The sequence below is a fragment of the Telmatherina bonti genome (assembly GCF_933228915.1).
Source record: "Telmatherina bonti genome assembly, chromosome: 2".
NCBI lineage: Eukaryota > Metazoa > Chordata > Actinopteri > Atheriniformes > Telmatherinidae > Telmatherina > Telmatherina bonti.
In genome coordinates, this window is record NC_136620.1 from 37,399,393 (window position 1) to 37,419,952 (window position 20,560).

The 20,560-nt window shown below is 41.9% G+C and overlaps 2 protein-coding genes across 5 annotated transcripts in view; both read right to left on the bottom strand.

Moving 5' to 3' along the window:
* kcnj11 (potassium inwardly rectifying channel subfamily J member 11) lies at window positions 1-2,536 on the bottom strand. Its single transcript, XM_079250138.1, has one exon. It carries the CDS (start codon window positions 1,525-1,527, stop codon window positions 367-369), a length of 1,161 nt encoding a protein of 386 aa, XP_079106264.1. The 5' UTR covers window positions 1,528-2,536; the 3' UTR covers window positions 1-366.
* Window positions 2,537-2,806: 270 nt separating this feature from the next.
* Window positions 2,807-20,560, bottom strand: part of abcc8 (ATP-binding cassette, sub-family C (CFTR/MRP), member 8) — a gene marked incomplete at both ends in the record, with an annotated part of 71,701 nt that continues 53,947 nt past the window's right edge. For 2 of the 4 annotated variants that reach the window (XM_079250106.1, XM_079250105.1), the window contains 17 exons: window positions 2,807-2,944; window positions 3,376-3,438; window positions 4,060-4,193; window positions 6,292-6,395; window positions 6,884-6,992; window positions 7,130-7,208; window positions 7,313-7,443; window positions 7,780-7,900; window positions 9,463-9,576; window positions 9,927-10,029; window positions 12,807-12,899; window positions 13,784-14,011; window positions 14,487-14,653; window positions 17,456-17,703; window positions 19,075-19,171; window positions 19,313-19,438; window positions 19,546-19,683. In XM_079250106.1, coding sequence (XP_079106232.1) covers window positions 2,807-2,944; window positions 3,376-3,438; window positions 4,060-4,193; window positions 6,292-6,395; window positions 6,884-6,992; window positions 7,130-7,208; window positions 7,313-7,443; window positions 7,780-7,900; window positions 9,463-9,576; window positions 9,927-10,029; window positions 12,807-12,899; window positions 13,784-14,011; window positions 14,487-14,653; window positions 17,456-17,703; window positions 19,075-19,171; window positions 19,313-19,438; window positions 19,546-19,683 — 2,193 coding nt within the window. Of the gene's footprint in view, window positions 2,945-3,375; window positions 3,439-4,059; window positions 4,194-6,291; window positions 6,396-6,883; window positions 6,993-7,129; window positions 7,209-7,312; window positions 7,444-7,779; window positions 7,901-9,462; window positions 9,577-9,926; window positions 10,030-12,806; window positions 12,900-13,783; window positions 14,012-14,486; window positions 14,654-17,455; window positions 17,704-18,994; window positions 19,172-19,312; window positions 19,439-19,545; window positions 19,684-20,560 lie in introns of all 4 variants that reach the window. The other 2 variants (XM_079250107.1, XM_079250104.1) reach the window with 2 other exon arrangements.

The window sequence follows — 20,560 nt, forward strand, 5'->3', positions numbered from 1 at the left end:
TGGTTGTAAGTCCTCAAATTTATTCCACAGCTCGTAATATTTCCGGTAAATCCACCTTCAACACGTTTTACATGAAACTGTTATTTTATTCAGCTTGAATTCATGCAGTCACTCGTAATTATAAAAGAGAATTCACTCTGGATTCACAATCATCTCATCCCCACCAGTGCAGTCAGTCTGACCTGAGTTAAAGATGGTGTGTGCGTGCGTGTGTGTGTGTGTGTGTGTGTGTGTGTGTGTGTGTGTGTGTGTGTGTGTGTGCATACATTCTGCTGCGTGTTGCACACCTGAAGTGGATAACTGATTATCATCACTCCATAACTTATAAAATAAATATCCTTCCTGCAAACCGTCCTCATGCAGACTTCACTGGCTCTCCATTCTGGACCTGCGGACCACCGCGGAGCCCCGCCGCCTTCTCACAGACGCCCGCGAGGTGGCGCCCTCGCTCAGCTTGAACCGAGCCATGCCGCCTGCCTCGTGCAGCTGCCTCGCGCTGCAGCACGGCGTCGGGACCTTCACCGTGTTGCCGAACTTGGAGTAGTCCACCGCGTACATGCCGTCCTCCTCGGACACCGTCGGGACGAAGCGCTGCCCCCACAGGATCTCCTCTGATATGTAGGAGGTCCTGGCCTGCGTGGTGATGCCGGTGGTCTCCACCACCCCCTCCAGCACCACGATCACCTCCACGTCCTGGTTCTGCAGGTCGGAGGGGGTCAGCTCGTACAGGGGGCTGTCCTTGTCGATCACGTGGGAGATGATGAGGGGGGACACCAGGAAGATCCCGTTGGTGCCCACCGGGTTATCCATGTGGATGTCGATCTGGTCCAGCGGCACCATCTCGCCCTCCTCGGTGGTGGTTTTCCTGACCACCTGCATCCGCACGGTGGCGCTGATGATCATGCTTTTCCTCAGGTCCCCGATGCGGATCATGAAGCACAGCTTGTTGTTGCGGACTGAGATGACGGCGTGTTTGCTGAAAATGAGCGTCTCCGCGCGCCGGTTGGCCTGCGCAGTCTTCATGAAGATGCAGCCGAGCATGATGGCGTTGATGACCAGACCCACGATGTTCTGCACGATCAGGATGATGATGGCGGACACGCATTCCTCCGTGATCATCCGACCCCCGAAGCCGATGGTCACCTGGACTTCTATGGAGAAGAGGAAAGCGGAGGAGAAGGAGTGAATGTCCGTTACGCACGGAACAAAGCCGTCTCCTCTCTGGTCCAAGTCTCCGTGCGCAAAGGCAACAAGCCACCAGATCATCCCGAAGAGGAGCCAGCTGCACAGGAAGGACATGGTGAAGATGATGAGCGTGTGGAGCCATTTCAGATCCACCAAGGTGGTAAAGACGTCCTGCAGGAAGCGACCCTGCTCTCTGATGTTGGTGTGCGCGACGTTGCACGCGCCGTTCTTGGCCACGAACCGAGCTTTCCCTTGTCTCGACCTGAACTTGGGTTGCAGGACATCCTCAGCTAAACGAGTCAGTAAATAATCATCAGGGATGAGTCCTTTCCGGGACAACATTGTGCTCCCATGCTACGAACCCACAGTTTGGAATTAGCCAAGCTGAAAGATGGATTCTCCTCCTCTCCCGGTGCCTCCTGTTCACACCCGGCCCTCTCCGGCGTCCTCTCCTCGGCAGCTGTCGCTGCTTTAGGAGGGAGCAGCCTTGTTGTCCTCCCTGTGCTGGAGGAATGCGCGCTCCTCACGTTGCCTCCGGATCAGGCGCTTCAGGACTGCAGAGCCCCATGAGAGTGTTCTTCCTCCAGCTTCCCAGCTGCCGCCGTCACTCACAGCACCGAGCGCGCGGGCATGGCTGCGCCGCGCCGCCCATCCCCACTGTGGATCAGTTCATTGGTGCGCCGTTGCGCACCCGTCGCGGGCTCGTGCGTAAAGGAGGAAAGATATCTTAATGCAGGCGCGAGCTGGCCTCCTGAACGGCGTTTTATCACGAGGAAGTCGGCTCACATGGTGCAGATGATTCTGTGCTGACTTCGCCACTTCACCACAGCTCGGTAACGTGAGATGGAGACGTAGTAAGATGGAGAGGCAGTCCCTCCCCCACCACGCGCTCCGCGTCCTTCCTCTGGTTTTCAGTTCCCTTTTAAACACAAATATCGCGCTATTTCAGCGCGTGGGCATGATTTCACCCCCTCACAGCGTGGCAGGTGCTCACCTCACCTCACCCCGAACGGATCCCGCGCACCACGCGCGTTTCACGGCTCTGCAAAGCGGCGAGGCGCAACAAAGGCGCACCAGTCCGGCGTGAAAGGGTCTAATGGCGGCGCGCGAGGGGCCTCCCCATCTAAAAACTGGCCAGTTATTCATCCTTCATTCATATGTAATAGATTAAATATGGGCCAGTGCTGTAAGTCTTTCTCAGGCTGCACGCGCATCACACAGGGACATACATTCAGTCTCATTTAGGTTTTTAATGACATCTAGTCCCACATTTTGTCCTTTTTCCTTCATCTGTGTGAATCAGCTGGGCTACAAGTTATTTCCAACCTACAACCCTGTGATGGAACAGTTATTTTTTTTTACAGAGCAGTAAGTCTCCCATCACACACACACACACACACACACACACACACACTCCCAGCATTTATCATCCCATCCTTTCTCCCAAATAACAATCCAAATTGCCTGTATTGATAATTTATGTTTTATTAGCAAAGAATTCAGAATTTGTATGTACAAATATAATACAAGATGATTAAAAAATAAAAGGAATATATATATTCCATGGGACAATTGCACTTTGAATGTCTTCCTTTAACTCTCCCCTGCTTTCCTCTTTGTACTACTTGTCTGCTCGCACAAAGGAGGCGAAGACGCTGTCCTCCCTGTCCAGCAGGGCCTGGGGCGTGTCGTGCTCCAGGATGATCCCCCGCTTCATCACAATCACCAGGTCGGCGTTGAGGATGGTGTGGACGCGATGCTGCGTGGCAGAGAGGCAGAACGGAGTTATTCAACTCGAGCTGACGCTCTTTAGAAACTGTGATTTCCACTCGGTGGATTCAAAGCGGTTTCATGCATCGAAGGAGATTGTAGTTGTTCAGCAGTAAACACGAGAGGCTGATGTCACATTTTCATGTCATCAAGTTTCTTTTTACTTCCATTTAATCCTGATTATCTAATAAAATGCATCTAAAGTTAACTGTTATGATCTCTTAATAATCATCTAAGAGCTTTTCAGTGAACAGTAAGGACAAGTCAGACGTGATTACCCCCTGTCCTAGTTTTCTCCTCTCGTTCATGCACAGCGCAGTTTCTGCAGCTATGCATCAATTTGCTAGATTGCATCAGCAGTGTGAGACGAAGGTCATACTGGAAACACTGGTGCAGTGTGCGGTAGGAGGAAGTACTCACTGCTATAGTTACAACTGTTCGGTCAGCAAAAGAAGTCATCACCACTTTCTGCAGGATGCTCTCCTGCAGGGGGAGAATGAGACGTTGGTTCACCTTCAGACTTTCAGGTTCACCTTAAAGTAGGTGTGAATAAATAAATCTTCATAAACATTTAGCATGTTCCAGACATGTTAGTTAAAAAAAGAATGTTTCATGTTATTTTTAAAGAGATGGCCTCTTCGTGTTGAGCTGCGTTTCCTCGAGGCTGCGCTGCTGTCTCATTGTTGCTGTCTGCTCTTTGTGACTGAACATTAAAAGTGAAGCTCTTCAGAAGCAGCCTTTTGGAAACGCTCGCTCCGGGCTCTTATTTTAATCTTTCAGCTCCACAAAGAAGCGTTCTCTCTTTCCTTCTTTTAACGATTCTGCTTTAAACTGCAGATGATCCAAATCTCTTGCTCGGACACAGAGTATGACTTTAATCAACTAAATATGACTTTTTAGGAGCTTATATTTATATTTTTTATTTTCCCTTTTCTTTTTGCTCAGAAAAATATTCTCTTTGTTACCATGGCGATAGACACAATTACCCAGTGAACCCTTTTCCTTTCCTTTCCTCCCTTTTTCTCATTTCCAGCTCCTCCTTTCCTTCACACCTCCCCTCCATTTACCGTCTCAAAGCTGCTCTTTTGGGAGTTGGACACTGACCGTTGCCATGTCGATGGAGGCTGTAGCCTCATCCATGATGAGGATGCTGCTCTTCCTGACAAAGGCTCTGGCCAGGCAGAAGAGCTGCCGCTGACCCTGACTGAAGTTTTCTCCTCCCTCCGTCACCGTTGCATCTGAAAGTCACAAAATACACTTCATTACTCACACACACACACACACACACACACACACACACACACACACACATTTATACAAGCTAAGTGATGCTCTTGTTTTAAATAACATTTTATAAAAGATGCAGTCAGCTAGCATCGACCTGAACGAGAGGGTAACGTTAACCGGTCACTAAGTGCTGCTTAAGGATCAGTAACTTATTGATTTTCTTCTTACATTCCATCTTATATGAAGGAAGTCAAAGCATTGAAATGTGACTTTAAAAAGCTTTACTACGCATCACGAGTGAGTTTTAAAAGAGCCTCAAACAAAAACGGCAAAGAAAAGTGCCAAATTATCCAGAATCAAAATTTATAAATCATTATTACATATAAATGTGAATATATAATATATATTTGCCATCATGAGCATCTTTTTCTTTCTTTTTAGGTTTTACCTTTAGGGGTCGCTGCAGAAAATCATCTGCTTCCATCTAATCTGCCTCATCCTCTTCTCTCATCCGGCTACTCTCGTGTCATCTCTCACAACATCCATAAATCTCCTCTTCACTCTTCCTCTCAGCCTCCTGTCTGGCAGTTCCAACCTCAGCATCCTTCTACCGATATGTTCGCTACCCCTCCTCAGTACATGTCCAAACCATCTCAGTTCTCTGGTTTCATCTCCAAACCATCTCAGTTCTCTGGTTTCATCTCCAAACCATCTCAGTTCTCTGGTTTCATCTCCAAACCATCGAGCATGTGCAGTTGGTCTCAACTCAACTCAACTTTACTTATAAAGTCCTTTAAAACAACCAGAGTTGTACACAATCCGCCAAAATAAAAACCGAATAAAACATTTCAAATGCCAATAAATAACACAATAAAACAAGAGGTCATACAAGGAATACGGAATCAAAACAATAAAACAAACTAAATAAATAGTAAGTAAAAACCAATAATAAAAATAAGGCACACTGACCGGAAACTGTCTTACGTTGGGTTAAAGGCCAAGGAATAAAAATGGGTTTTAAGATGAGTTTTAAAAATGGACAGGGAGGAGGCTTGTCTAATGTGGAGGGGAAGCTCATTCCACAACTTTGGACCAGAACCGATCTCTCCATTCACATCATGTCGAGAGAGAACCATAACACTTTAGTTTCTGCAACCTCGGCCTCCTGTCTTTTCTTTAGTGCTACTCTCTCTAAACCATGCCGGATCGCTGGTGTCATCACTTTGCCACCATGAGCATCATGATATGTATATGACAGGTGAAGGTTGTCTTTTCCACACACTAAACTTGCTAAATAATTAAAGTGAATTTGTTCATCTGACCCCCTCCCTGTTACCTGATGAATACCTCCATTGTGGCTACGATACTCACAACTTTTGCCTTCACATCAAAATAAGAGAAGAAAAAAATGAAAGAAATAGATGAAAAAATGAAGTCAGACGTCTTTATCTACCTGGCAGGAACATACAATCAGTTAAAGTCTGAGTTTGTGCATCATCACTGCAGCACAACACACTAAGGACAGACATAATTAACCATTAAGGCTCACAGATCAATATGTCATGGAGCTTCTGGCTGCAGTGTACGGTAAAGTAAAGCTACGAGCGTCAACATGCTGTACTCTGACACACACTCATCTGTCAGTGTAATAAACTGTAAGACAGGTGAAAGTATGTTTTCTGTCTGCATCAGCTGCAGTGTGACGCTTCCTCATTACAGAGAACAAAACTGGGAGATTGATGGAGCAACAGTAGAAGCTGAACTGAGACTGGATGTTTAGATGAAGCCGCCATGCATGAACACACAAGAGGCTCGTGTCTCTCAGCTTGGATGTGATCCGAGTCTGCTGCAGCCTGCAGGTGTCAGATCTGCTGCATCAGAATCTGAAGGGAGTTAAAAATTAACGCCTGTGTAACCGGATGCAGCAGTTCGATCCTGATGACCTCCGAGAAGGAGCTACCTGGTGGACACAGTTTATGCAAAGTGTGTCTTTTATGACATGATGAACCACGCGAGTGTTGCAGTTCCGGCGCGAAGACGGCGCCTCAGGTCTGAATGGGTTCAAATGAGCGTGAACATTTGCATGTGTTTGTGTACAGGCGCTCTCACCCAGACCTCCTGGCAGGGTTTTAACAACATGCTTGAGCTGAGCAATCTCCAGCGCTTCCCACAGCATCTCGTCTGTCGCCTTCATCTCTGGGTCCAGGTTGAATCTGCACACACACACACGTTCATCATTTACATAAAACTAGTCCAGTTAAGATGTTTATCTCCAGCTACATCAAAAATACACAAATATGCAACATTTTCCCAGTTTTTTGCTGAAAAATCGTCTGTTTTTACTCCTAACGGTCTGAGCCCCTGCATGGCTGCCATCGCTGGAGCAGATCTGTTGACATCAGAGCTGAGCTACAGACAGAAACAATGTGCAGAATTTGTCTGAGTGAAACCTCCATAGCAGCATCACGCAGCTTGTTGGCGCTCCGGCAGGACGAGGCTTTTATGGCCACTGAGGTCTATAAATAAACCGCTGCAGTGAAGTTCACAAAGGAATGTCCTCTTATCTAAAACCAGCTCTCCTCTTGTTTTAGATAAGTGTCCTCAAAGAGTGGCACGCTTTGCCAACTGGAAATGTTCCGCCTGTCCTCTTGCTTCACTCCAACAGTAATCCACACTGCTGTAATGGAGAGGTGTGTTATACCGGATGGTGCCGCTGAACAGGATGGGGTCCTGGAGGATGATGGACAGCCGAGACCTGAGGGTCTGCAGAGGCAGCTTGGCAATGTCAATGTTGTCAATCACAATCCTCCCTGTTGGGAGAAACAAGCTGCTTATTGGATAAGAAGCCGCAAGAGATTTACATCGTTTTCTCAAGTATTTAATCATCGTTTTGTTGTGTGTAAAAACCAACTTTAGTAACATCTGAAACCAAAGGTTTGTATTTTACCCTCAAACGTGTCAACCATGCGGAAGAAGGCCAAGGAGAAGGAGGATTTGCCGCTTCCGGTCCTGCCACAGATCCCAACCTGAAAACAAACCACCTCATCACAGATGGAAGATTTTACCCCCCTCAGGTCTGGAAAGTCTTTTTTTTCTCTCTCTTCTTTCCTCAGACAAACACACGAGTTACCTTCTGACCAGGGCTCACGTGTGCGTTGACATTTTTGAGCACCGGCTTCAGCGTGGGATCGTAACGGACGCTCAGGTTCTGGATCTTGATCTCTCCATGCCGGGGCCATCCCTCAGGCACCTGAGACACAGCTGCGGCGCAGAAATATCAGTAAAATCTAAGTTTAAGCTTTTCTCTATGTAAGAAGCAGATAAATTACAGTTAAAGCTGTGCCAGGAGCTCCATTTCATCAGCTCTTATCTCATTTTTTTTAAACCTCTTTTATCACAATTTCATGTAAAAATCTAATCATTTAGTAAAATTCTTCCAGGTTTAAAGAAAAAAAAATCATTTAAATAGATTGTCAGTGAATAAAATACATTTATAACAGAAGAGATGGTGAATACAGACAGGTCTGAGTGAGGAAGACGTTATAAACGTATCTCAGAGAGAAGAGGAGGAAGGTTTGACTGCCTGGTTGCACTCACTGAGGAGTCCCTCGTAATTCTCCGGTTCAGTTTTTAGCAGGCTATTAATCCTCTTGACTGAGCCAAGCTGCACCTCCATGTCTGCCAAATTACGCACCATCCAGTTCATGTAGTTGGAAACCTGATAGAGGAGAGGAGGGAGGGAGGGTTGGGCAGAGGGAATGTCAGCAGAGACTGGAGGACGTTCATGTTCTCGCATGCTTAAACCTGAATAAACACGTCACAATCACAACACAGCAACACAATAACAGACTAATTACTAATTACTAATTATATCTTGGTGTAAACCAGGGGTGGGAAACTCCAGTCCAACAACTGTTAGGAGTTTCCCTGCTGCAACACACCTGACACCGGGTTGCACAACTCTGCTAATAAAGCCTGATGTGGGTCATATGTGTTGCAGCAGGGAAACTCCTAACATCTGCAGGGCCAGAGTGGCCCACCCCTCCCCTACAGTCTGTCAGGATGAAGTGTGATGGGAAACGAAGGAGGAAGTAACGGCGAGGTTTAATGATTGATTTATTCAAGAAAAGATGGAGCCTGTTAGAACGTACTCGGATTTGATACTGAAGGGTTCTAAAGAACACATTTATTGTGTATAAATAGATGTGTACAGAATAATGCCCCGTTACCCCTTATAAATATCTACATATATAGTCCAAGAAACCAGCTACCTGAGATGTTTGTCTCTCCCACACCCATTCTTCCATTTAAAAAAAAAAAAAAAGATAATTAATAAATCAATTTAGTCATTTTTTTGCTTTTTATGCTTTTCTTTTCTGATTTAATCTGTTGGATTCTATGAGCTGGACTATTTATTATGAATTGGCTTGAGTTAATGTGTCTGTAAAGTGCTCTGAGACAGCACTGTTGTAAAGTGGCGCCATACAAATAAAGATTGATTGAATTAAATTGAGATGTCAAAGACTGGAAGCGACACTTAAAACGTTAAAAAAAAAAAAAAAAGATTGAAACTAAAAAGCAGATAAATTTGGAGGAATTTTGTTTCTTTTAAAATCTACACCTATGAAAGATGTGTGAGCGGCCGACTCTTGACTGGATTTGGGTGGATGTGTGTGTGTGTGTGTGTTTGTGTGTGTGTGTGTGTTTTGGGGGGGTCTGTTATTATCAGAGAAAATCCTCTCCTGCAGTACTTTAACATAAGATCCTACAGATGACGTTGCACACACCTCCCATGAATTAACCACAAGAAAAGGTTTGGATCAGAGGTGTCCAGCGCCGCAATCCTGCAGGTTTTTCATGTTGCCCTGCTCCAACACACCTGACTTAAATCCACTCAGCCAACCACTGTTGCAAGTCAAAGCAAAACCCAGAATTCATCTGTATAACAGAGAGATTCAACTCTGTCCCACAAAGGCTGCAGTCCTGCAGCTTTTCAGTTAAGTCAGGCGTGTTGGAGCAGGGAAACAATGGAAAACTGCAGGCCTTTTGCTCCCAAGGAACGAGTTTGGACACTTTTGGTTTAGATCACATGCACACTGTTCGGTAAAACACCCCTGATAGGTAGATTTTCAGGGAAACGTGTGAAATAAAAAATCTTATGATCATTTTCATTTAAAAAAAAGGGAAAAAAAAAGTTTGTTTGGGGAAGTTTGGCGGTGTCGTATACACATACTTATTTTCAGATATAAACAATAATAAAAATAAAAACTTCTCACTCACCATGAGCGCATACGTCAGCCCGAGCCCCACCAGGCCAGGAGACAGCTGGTTGTACAGAGAGTTGGTGATGGAGGCCACGGCCGCCACCAACACCACGCAGGCGCCGATGTACTCCTGCAGACGGTAAAAACGCTTCACTGGGGAACTGAAGGGTCACTTACATACAGAGATCCATTACAAAGATCGCTTTATTGATAATGCTCATGATAGGGATAAATGCACACTTCCTTTAACATCTGTGCACAGACACACACACACACACACACACACACACACACACACACAGAGCGAGGTTGTGTGCTTGCTGATGTGTAATTGGAGGAGTGAGACGATGCATAAAACATGAAAAGAAGACTGCAGCTCCTGTCGGAGAGACGATCCAACAGAGGGAGCAGTAAGCCAGCCGCGCCTGCATGGATGTAGGCCAGATGTGTGTCAGACAGAGAAGCAGAGCGGCTCGTTACCATGCGCACTTCCAGCCAACGGTTGGCCGCCGTCAGGAAGAGCGAGGCGATGTTGTTGGCGTCGGTGAACTGCAGCAGCCTCTGTCTGAACCGGGGCTCGTACCTGCCGGGGGAGATTATTTCCTTCAGTCCAGACTTTCCACAACCAGCTCGGTTTCAGGACTTTCAGGACCGGGTCGGTTGACCAGTCACACATTCCTAAATATTCCTCCTTCATATCTGTAGTTTAAAGAAAGGCTGTAAAACAACTTGGTCTTGTTTAGAAGAGAAAAATCTGGAAGAAGCTCAGGTAAATAAATCAGAGGTTTTGTTCTTTGGTTGAAGTTTAAGGGAAACAGAAATAAATTTCTGGTCAGTTTACATTTTTAACTTAATATGAAATTAGGAAATGAAACATGAAAATTAAAAATACTCGAGTCCTACATTTGCCATAATCCCATATTTATTTCACTCAATCAGCCCCCGGGACAAAACCGGCCTACCAGAGGGGCCGATCTGGATTTGGTTATTATAAAACGTACATAGAAAACATTAAATATGTATATTTTAAATAAAAGTAACTGTAGTTCATAATCTGTCTACATGAGGTTGCATTTTATTTATGTTTAAATATAACACGTGTACAGAACAGGAGGGGTTATTTGCTATTATCTTTATATTTTTCTGAAAAAAAAAACCCCATTTCTGTTTGTTTAATGAAGCGAGTCAGCTCAGGTCGTCAGGATCACATATGAAAATACAGACATGAATACTTAAAATAACTTCTTTCTTGATGAATTACTCCCATCACGATGGGAAATATTATATTTTTCAGCTCCAGACGCCCCGGTGATTTACAGTTATGGTGTAAATATTAAACACAATAAATTTCAGCCTCACAGATCATTAAACGTAAACATCTGGATGATGCATATTAAGAGGCACTAGCTCCTTAAGTTTTGAGGCGCCTCTTGTGTTTAACCAAACATTCTGTTTATGTTTAAACTTTCAGTAATGTCAATCATTCCTCTCCAAAGTGTCTTTTCTGACACAGCTTTCCGTCATTGACAGGACCTGCCTGCAATCCGTGCTGCTGCACTGTGTGAATAAATGATTAGAAGTGATTAGTGGTATAAAGATAAACAAAATATTTGGTAAGCATAAATATGACCACAAGAGGAACTTTTGCCTCCTAACAATGCACTCGTACTTGTTTGCACTAAAACAAAAGGAGAAATTTGGAGTTTTCATGTGTTTTTTAAGGTTTTTCTGTTGATATTTCACCGTTCTGACCCGCTTAGATCAGATTGTGCTTAGACGCTCCTGTCAAGAAAAACTTTCTCTGCGTCTCAGAGATAATAGAAGTATCAGTCCTCTAAATTGGATTAATATTGATCAGAATGAACTGATTAGTAAAGCGCCTGGAATGACTTTGTTGCTTTAAAATATTTCCAACTCAGTAGGTTCAAAATGTGCATGAAATATTGTAGAATTCCCTCCTGATCAGTCTGCTGGATATTTTATTTAATCAAGGTGATTAAAACCTTTAGGGAAACTATTTACACATATTTTAACTGTAATAATATTTCCATATTCCACACCAGGGATCCCCAACCCTGGTCCTCGAGGAACGGCGTCCTGCAGATTTTCCAAGTGTTCCTGCAGAAACACACCAAACTGAGACAAGCTCTGCACACGTCTACTAAATACACATTGGTTGGAATCAGGTGTGTTGCAGCGGGAAAACTTGGAAAACCTGCAGATTTCTGGTCCTCGAGGATCAGGATCGGGGATCCCGACATTCATTTCTTTCATACGCCGCACTCCGCCGGTTTGCTGGTAAAGTTTTTAAGTCAAATTAAACTAAACTGAACCTCCACCAAGCCGCTCATTTCCACCCCATGGCTGATGGTGTTGCAAACACCACAGCATGTTATTGTGAATGTTATCTGTTTCCTTGACAACCACTGCTTAAAACTGTTGTTCGTCGGTGCGTTCATCAGGTCAGGAAACATGTCGGAGTTCCATCAGGATGTTTAGATGATGCATTTGAAGCTGAGCGTGTTGTCACAGGTAAGCCGCTTGCCTCTGCAGGAGCCACAACTCCTTCCAGAGAATTCCCAAAATATAAAGGAAACTAAGTTAGTCCAAGAGCCGTTCTCAGAGAGGAAATCTCTAAAATCCCCCCAGTAGGTTTTGCGTAAAGTTGTAAACAAACAGACAAACAGACGGATAAACATGGGCGAGCATATAAGCTCCTTGGCGGAGGGAAATGATGTCGTCTGCCAAATCACATCACATTAGTTCCTGACTAAGAGGTCACGTTTCAGAAGCAGTGTGAGATGTCAAGAAAACCATCTAATTTCTTAAAATACATTTCTTTAACTGGGGACCAGAAGGTAATTTCAGGTCATCATCAGGTCAGATTGTTGTAAGAAACTTTAACTTACTTATAAAAATTACTTTAGGATTGTTTTTAGGCCTGCATGCAAAAATATTTATTTTTTAAGCTACAAACAACAAAGTTATTCCATATATTAACATCAGAAGTTAGCATTAAGTCTGTGGGACAAACTGGTTTTGGGCATGTTGCTGCCTTGTTACAGATAATTCACAAAAAACCAATTTATCCTCATTAATCATCAGTTTTCCAGACAAGATGAAGCATCTGATCTGTCACACCAGTGATGTAAAAGTTTATTTAAATCCAAGTTAAAGACCCACCTGTCCTCAGTAGCTTTTATTCAAAGCTAGTTTAAATCTAAATCTGTATGTTTCTTTTGCTGGATTTGATCATTAATACTTTTTTCTAATGTTTTTTTTACTTTTCCGCTGTCTTATAACTCCTTAAAGCTGATGTTTGTCCGTGCACTCATCAGGGCAGGAAACATGGCTTCTTACCTGAGCGCTCTGATGGTGGTGAGGCCTTCCACTGTCTCAGAGAAGTGGGAGAGTAAAGGAAGCTGGGTGCTGTCCTCCAACTGCTGCAGGTCCCTGATTGGACAACGGAGAAAACACGTCAGCTCATGAGGTCAGAGTAATAAAGACTAGAAAAGGGTGATGTCAGACAGGAAAAAGGTGTGAAAATACACAGTTTTAGGTATTTTTCAGATCAGTAAACTTCATTTCAGAAATCTTGTATTAAATTCAGTCGGGGCCGGTTCAGAATATTTGTGCGTCTGAGCTGAAAAAAAAAAATTGGTCCAACTACTAAAGTTTACATATTTCAACTAGATAACAAATTTTCATCCAGTTGAAATTAATTTCTGTAACGTTAACCAGAAAATAAAATTTATGTAATTAAATCATATAAAAAAGAAGAATAAACTATATAGAATTAATGTATCATAAGGCTAACATAACAATTATTTGAATAATATAATGATTAATAACATCAGTGCTAAGAGAATTTACCAAATACATATAATAAAGTTAAAATGATGCTCTAAATAATATTTATGTAAAATTTTCATAAAGTTTATAAAAACTGTTAATAAAATTGATGTAAAGATCATAATAAAGTTTATCCAAAACTATGTATGAAGTTTATCTAATACTGTAAACCAATGACAAATATTGTACATATGTTTATGCATACATATAAACTTTATTAATAGTTTTGCATAAACTTAATAAGGTTTTTAATTAAACTTTAACAGTTTTACAAAAAACATATTTGCAGCATCACATTAACCTTATTATATATGTTGGATAAATTCTATTAGCAGTGTTACATGAATTATTCTTCTATGTTATATTGGATTAAACTACATAGATTTTATTTTCTGGTTACAGAAACGTAAAATGCAATTGGAGGGAATTTGTCATCTAATTTAAATAAACTTCAGTAGTTTGACCAAATTATTTTTTCGACTCACCTGGAAGCCATTCGGAAATACTTCTGGATGAAGTAGCAGGCGACGGCCAGCGGCAGGAGGGCGATGAGGAAGACGGGCGTTACGTAGGAGATGACCCCCAGAGCAGAGACGCACAGCAGCGTGGAGCGGGAGAGGCACTCCAGGGTGGTGGGGATGTGCTGGTCGATGGTGTTTGTGTCGGTGGAGAACCTGTTCAGGATGCTGCCGAGTGGAGTCGTCTCAAACAGCCTGAAAGACAAACACACTTACACTTAAAGATGTGTTTTATTGTGACTTTTAGCTGCTAAAGTTCATTTAATTTGTTTTAAGATGCCTTAAATAAAATAAAATAATTCTACCAGCTTTTATAGTCCACATAATGTTTAAAAGTCTTGGTGTTTATGTTGTTTCAGTCAACAGCACTAAATAAATTCTGCAGTGTGAATTCTGTTGTAAATAAAGAATAAATTATTCTTGTGTACACATGAGTTTGTATGAGACGGACAATGTGTTGTGCTTGTTCAGGCAAGAGCTGCCTTGTGGGTTTTGTGGGAGGAAAGCAGATGGTGCTCTGAGTAATGAGGCTGAAAAAGGTGCTTTTAACAGTGCATCCTGGTCTAAAATGTCTGTTTAAGCGATCACACAAACATCAGCAAGCTCAGGGCTCTCTCGCTTCCTCTTTCACCTGTCACGAAGAGGGCTGCGCTCGTGCTAAACGTCGTACCTCATGGGGGCCAGGATGATCTTGTTGAGCAGGTTGTGGTGCAGATCTTTAGCCACTTTGAGGCCCGTCCACTCCACAGCCACAGAGGTGGCGAGGCAGAGGATGATGCCCAGGCAGCACAGCACGCTGAACACAGACAGATACCACGAGTGGCTGAAGCCACAGTCCTGCACCACAGAGGATGAAAGGTTTTCTTTTTTAAATGACATGGCTGCAAACCTGTGTGTGTGTGTTTGAAGACGTGCCGCTTAGTTTGCATGTACTGTAATTATAAGCATAATTAAACTCAGAGGCTGGTTAAAGATTAACTGTCTAACACGGTTAAAGCTGAGCTGGCAACTTTTAAACAAACACAAACGGGAAGCGCCGATGATGCTCTGTTGTCCATTTTCTCCTCTGCTCATCACCGTCTTCACTCTGCCTCGTAGGATTCTGCTTCCAGCCTTGTTTTCTTTTCTGCTTAACGCTCTGTTTCCTTTTTGTTTATGGAGAAAGAAAATCAACAACTCAAGGTTTGATATATAAAAACATGTTTTATAATTACTTACAAAACATGTTACATATTATATGTTATATAATATATGTAATTTATGTTATAACTACGTAATATAATATAATATAATATAATATAATATAATATAATATAATATAATATAATATAATATAATATAATATAATATAATATAATATAATATAATATAATATAATATAATATAATATAATATAATATAATATAATATCACGGCACATCATGTCATATAATTAATTAATATTGTGTTATATTATATTATATTATATTATATTATATTATATTATATTATATTATATTATATTATATTATATTATATTATATTATATTATATTATATTATATTATATTATATTATATTTAATATATGATATATATTATTATAGTATTTTTGATAGAATAAAGTTTGGACAAAAGTTCTTAGGAAAAGTAACTGTGGGAAAGATAAAGAAAAAAAAAACAAGCCTTCTTGTACAAAGATGGCATCTAATTTCAGTAAAAGACACTTAATGTCAAGAACTGAACCATTTATACAAGAACTACTTAAATTAGAGGAAAATTGTTGATATTCTAGGTTTTTTTTTAAAAAAAAAACAAAAACAAAAAACTACACAAAACAATGTCATCAGCAAGAAGTCTGCAGAAAGAAGAACCTCAAATAAATCACCAAAAATCAATCAGCGTTGAACTTAGCGTCTGTGGTGAGTGAAAATCCACTTCTACTTATTTCAGCTATATGATGATAAACATTCTGCAGTTTGCATCGCATTCCCCAAATGGCTTCTCTGATTTTAACAATTTTGGAAAAGTTTAGTTGAATTATGCTTCATAAAGTCCAACCAAAGATAAAATGTGTTTATTTGGCGTTCTAAAAACTGTAAAAATATCTTAATATTTGTATATTTATTGGTTATTACTGTGGGATTATGTCAAAATGATTGTAATACTAAATGTACAGAAGCACTAGATTGTGTAAAACAGGGTTTTGAATAAAGTTTTTACCATAAAGTGATGCAAAAGGTCTCAGAAACTGTATTTGTTCTTCTTTCTTTTTGTGTTTTTCCTTTTTGCCATGTTGAATTATGGAAAATAGATAAATAGTCAAAAAAAGTACATCTTAGGTATTTTAGAAAAGTAGAAGAATAAAATAATAGAGATATAAACTGGATGGGTGAACTGAACATGCAGTTTTAAGCCTGTGTTTGGATAAAGTGTGTGTTTAATGGTCAAACAGGACTTTTGAGTGTGCCCACATGGATTAGCCCAGATTAGATAAAGCGCCACTGACGCTCAGTCAGACAAGATGTGCTCAGTACTCAAGTGACAATCAATGTGTACTTAGCTGTGCATTTGAAGTGTGTGACTAATCGTGTGTGTGTGTGTGTGTGTGTGTGTGCATGAGTGTATGTTTGAGAGGCAGAAAGATGACCGCAGTGTTTGTGTTCCTTTCAGACTGCTGCCCTCATCCCAGCTGACTGTCTGCAGCTTTCACATGACCATGTCAATGTGACCACTCGTTTCAGTGTACACATCACACACACACACGCACACACACACACACACACACACACACACACACACACACACACACACAAGCACAAGCACACGTATATATAATGATTGATTAAAGTGTTGCGTTACTGATCACCTGCCAACAGCTGCCGCGACCTCTGACTGGGAATGATGCAGCTCAACCTTCATCATCATGTTTACACTGAACATAAATGAATGAGTGATTCTCTGCACATTTTTCTAAAAGTGCATGTGTTTTCTCTTTATGTGTGTGTGTGTGTGTGCGTGTAAACCATATTTAGGATGAAGCTGACCAGCGAGCGAAGCAGAATGTTGATAAGGAAATGTAGTAAGTGGCAAATCTTCTGCACAGCAACTCAAGTTCATGTCATTTGTGACTGAGTTTAGTTTTCAGAACTCCTGCGTGTTTTCGCCGTTCCCTCCGTACTCATGCGTGTTCCTAATCACACACAAGTTTTCCATGTTTTAAACTGATTTTCCATCTGCAGCTTCATTAACATGCAGATGAGGCCAAGCTGCTGCTGGTGAAATCTCAGTTTGCTGCTCGCAACGTCGGGATTTTACACTAGTTTATCTCAAAGTGACATTAACTGGAGGATCAGTGAGAACAGTGCAGATAAAGGTGAATAAAACTCTGATGATTTCATTCATGGGAAATTCTGCTCTCATTACACCTGCTGAATAATTACTAAGCTGTCTGATCTGCAGCTTCAGGCTCTGCTTAAGTCTGACGACTCTATGGATCAACGAGAATACATCACGCCACATCCTGCTGAATGAGAGGTGTGATCGTCTAGTGTTGCAAACGTCAACAGTGTGAACATAAGAGTTCTCACTCAAAGCCAATAAAACAGGGGGAAACAGCTAATTGGCCAGAAAAGAACGAATCACCTCAGTCGGCTTCTTACCTGTGTCTGCGTGCAGTTATGAGAAGTCGCGTCTATCTTTGCCATGATGACGTGAGACGTCCAGTGTGCCAGCCAGTAGTCGATGGCAACCATGAGGGAATGTTTGAAGAGCTGTGACAGGAGGAGCAAGGTGAGGAGGAGCAGCCCTGCGGAGGACAGGTAGGTGCTGCAGGAGCGCCAGGGGATGGTGGCTCGCTGACGCATCACCTGAGACAGGTTGTCATCCTCTTCACTCTCCACAGACTCCTCTGGGATCGATACAGAGACGAGACGAGATGTTAGGGTGTGAAAGTAGCTTTAACTTCTACGTCTCTGCTGCTGTGACTCATTTCTGCTTCTAACCTTCCTTTAGTTTGTTTCACACTTCTTTCCTCCTCATCTAACAAACAAAACATCCGACAACCTTCAAATGAAGAGATAAACTTGCTGGAGGTTACGGTAACTCCGAGCAGATGCTCATTCCCATGAAGGGAGGTCGAGGAGTTAATCTGAACAACCTCTCACCTCCTCCCCCCCACCGATGCACTGTAAATATAACACATCACATCATGCGGCAAGCTTTGGAGCGTGAGGCTGCATGTGGACGTCTGGGAGGCTCAGACATGCTGGAAGCAGAGAGGCAGGAGGATGGAGGAGGAAAAGAAAAGGAATTAATGACTGGCAGGGACAACTGCAACCATTTCCAAAATCATGCTCGTATTTCTGCAGCATTTGAGGAACAGGAGCGAGAAATGTTTGAGGAAGAAGTGACTAAATGCACGATGAGATTCTTGATATGTGAGAGGAACTGCAGTTTAGCATCACAATGCCACAAACTTGTGTCTTTTTTTTTTTCTCTTTCTACTTTTTCTTTATCAAACCATGCTTTCCGGTCACACCTGCTCCATCGAACAGGAGGGCAGCACCTGGTGCTGGAGCCGTCGGACAAGTCCGCTCCGGGGTGCCACCAGCACGCAAGACACAATACAAAACACAGATAAAGCACACAGCCATGGCACCTGAGCACCTCCTGTTATAGACACACACTTCACGGTTTACCAGCTGGTAAAAACGACCGTCTTAAATATTTGCTTTAAAGGTGGAGTATGTAAGATTTTCTAAATAAATTAACTAATAAAATAACTACAATCATAATTAGATAGTTTTTTTGAACATGTAGGTTCCAGTCTGTCCATATTTGATGCGTATTTAAATTACAAGTTTAATTAATGACAACTGACAAAATGCACTTTTTTTTACTGGTAGGCAAACATTTAAGAAGGATCTTTGTCATTAATTAAACTTGTAATTTAATAACACGTCAAATATGGACAGACTGGAACCTACATGTTTAAAAAGATTATCTAATTATGACTGTAGTTATTTTTTTAGTTAATTTGTTTAGAAAACTTTGAAAATCTTACATACTCCACCTTTAAAAGACACAAAGAAATAGAAACACAGACTGTCTGGAGTCGCTGTAGAAACACTAAAAATAAGTCCGAAGAGCTTTGGCTTTAATGGAACAGATGCTGCTCCTCTACACACACAGCAGGTGACATCCTGTGTGTCCCACCAGGCTGAAATCAGAGAAGCTGCAATGCGTTTAGTCCAACTGCTTGTTTCTTGACTCCTCTCACCTTCCTCGTCCTCTTCAGTCCTCGCAGCCTCTCTGGAGTACATGGCCCTCCGCAGGTTTTTCCTCTCCAGATCAGTCATACTCGCCGCCACCGTTTCCTGAAGACGGGAAGAAACACACAGTTCTACAACACTCTAGTGCTGCTCTCCTGCAGAAAAGTGATGGAGTTGTGAGCCTAAAGGCTCTCAAATGAAACCCTTTAGGTCGTTAAAGACTCTGTTTGCAGGGTCATTAGTCACCGTCTCAAACTCCTGGTCCTGTCGGTGCATCAGGGTTTTCCACTGCTCGAAGAGTTCTGGCTCAGATTTCTGGATGTCCTTCAGCGTCCCTTCAGTCTGGATTGTGCCGTCTTTCATAGCAATGATCTGACGGTAAAAACACATTTAGAGAAAGCAGCAGGACTTTGAGCTGAGCCAGAAAAACAAGATCCGTTCGGATATTTGACACAGATCTCTGCTGCCACAGGTCTTACCCAGTCTGCATGCGGTAAATACTGCAGCTTGTGTGTGACCAGCACCACGGTCCTCTTCTCCTCCCGCAGCATCTTCAGGATTCCCTCCTGCATCAGATGGTCACTCAGGTGGATGTCTAAGGCAGAAAATGGGTCATCCTAAAAATACATAAATAGATATTTGAAAGTGCAAGAAAACAAACAAATATGTTTAAAGTTTTTAATTCTCAGGATCAATAAAGTAAATCTGATTCTATTTAAATCAGTGACTCTGATGATCGGAGACGTAACAGCTGATTGGTTCCTGCGTCTCTCTGCAGGTGGTTTTATCGCTACGTGTTCAAGGGCCTGCATGTTCATTCATTTATTTATTTATTTATTTAAAGATTTAAATATTTCTTTCTTTATTTCTTTCTTTAAATATTTATTTATTTAATTACATTTTTTATTTATTTATTCATCTTGTTGGTGCAGGAGACAGAAGATGCTACTATACTTGTGCTTTGCAACATGTGATTGGGGGTGGAGGGATGGAGGGTGTGTGTATGTGTGTATGTGTGTGTGTGTATGTGTGTGTGTGTGTGTGTGTGTGTGTGTGTGTGCATGTGAATGATCAGGTGTGTCCATATATTTGTGTTTTTTATTGTTTTTAATATTTTCCTTTGTGCTGCTTCAGGTATGAAAGTTGCTGTACAAATAAAATCTGATACGGTTTGAAGTCTGAAGGAATCCGGTTATATTAATAAATTATTTAAATATGAATTACATTATAATATATTTATATTAATTTGATATGATAATTATAAACAATAATTAACTGCAGCTCTATTTATTCCTTTACTTACCCGTGTGCCTCTGGGTGATGCAAGATGTTTAGCGCAGTTAAAAATGTCTCTAATTTCACGAATCCTCTAATAGATTTCATAAATGACCCCAAAATTACAGCCTTTTCCATGTAAATGTAAATCTCATGAAATTTCCTTTTCCATGTATCTCTCTGTTCCTGAAATGCATTTTTTTTCATATTTCATACTCT

Coding starts and splice junctions, on each gene's coding strand:
- kcnj11 (XM_079250138.1), bottom strand. CDS start 1,527: ATGTTGTCCCGGAAAGGACTCATCCCTGATGATTATTTACTGACTCGT.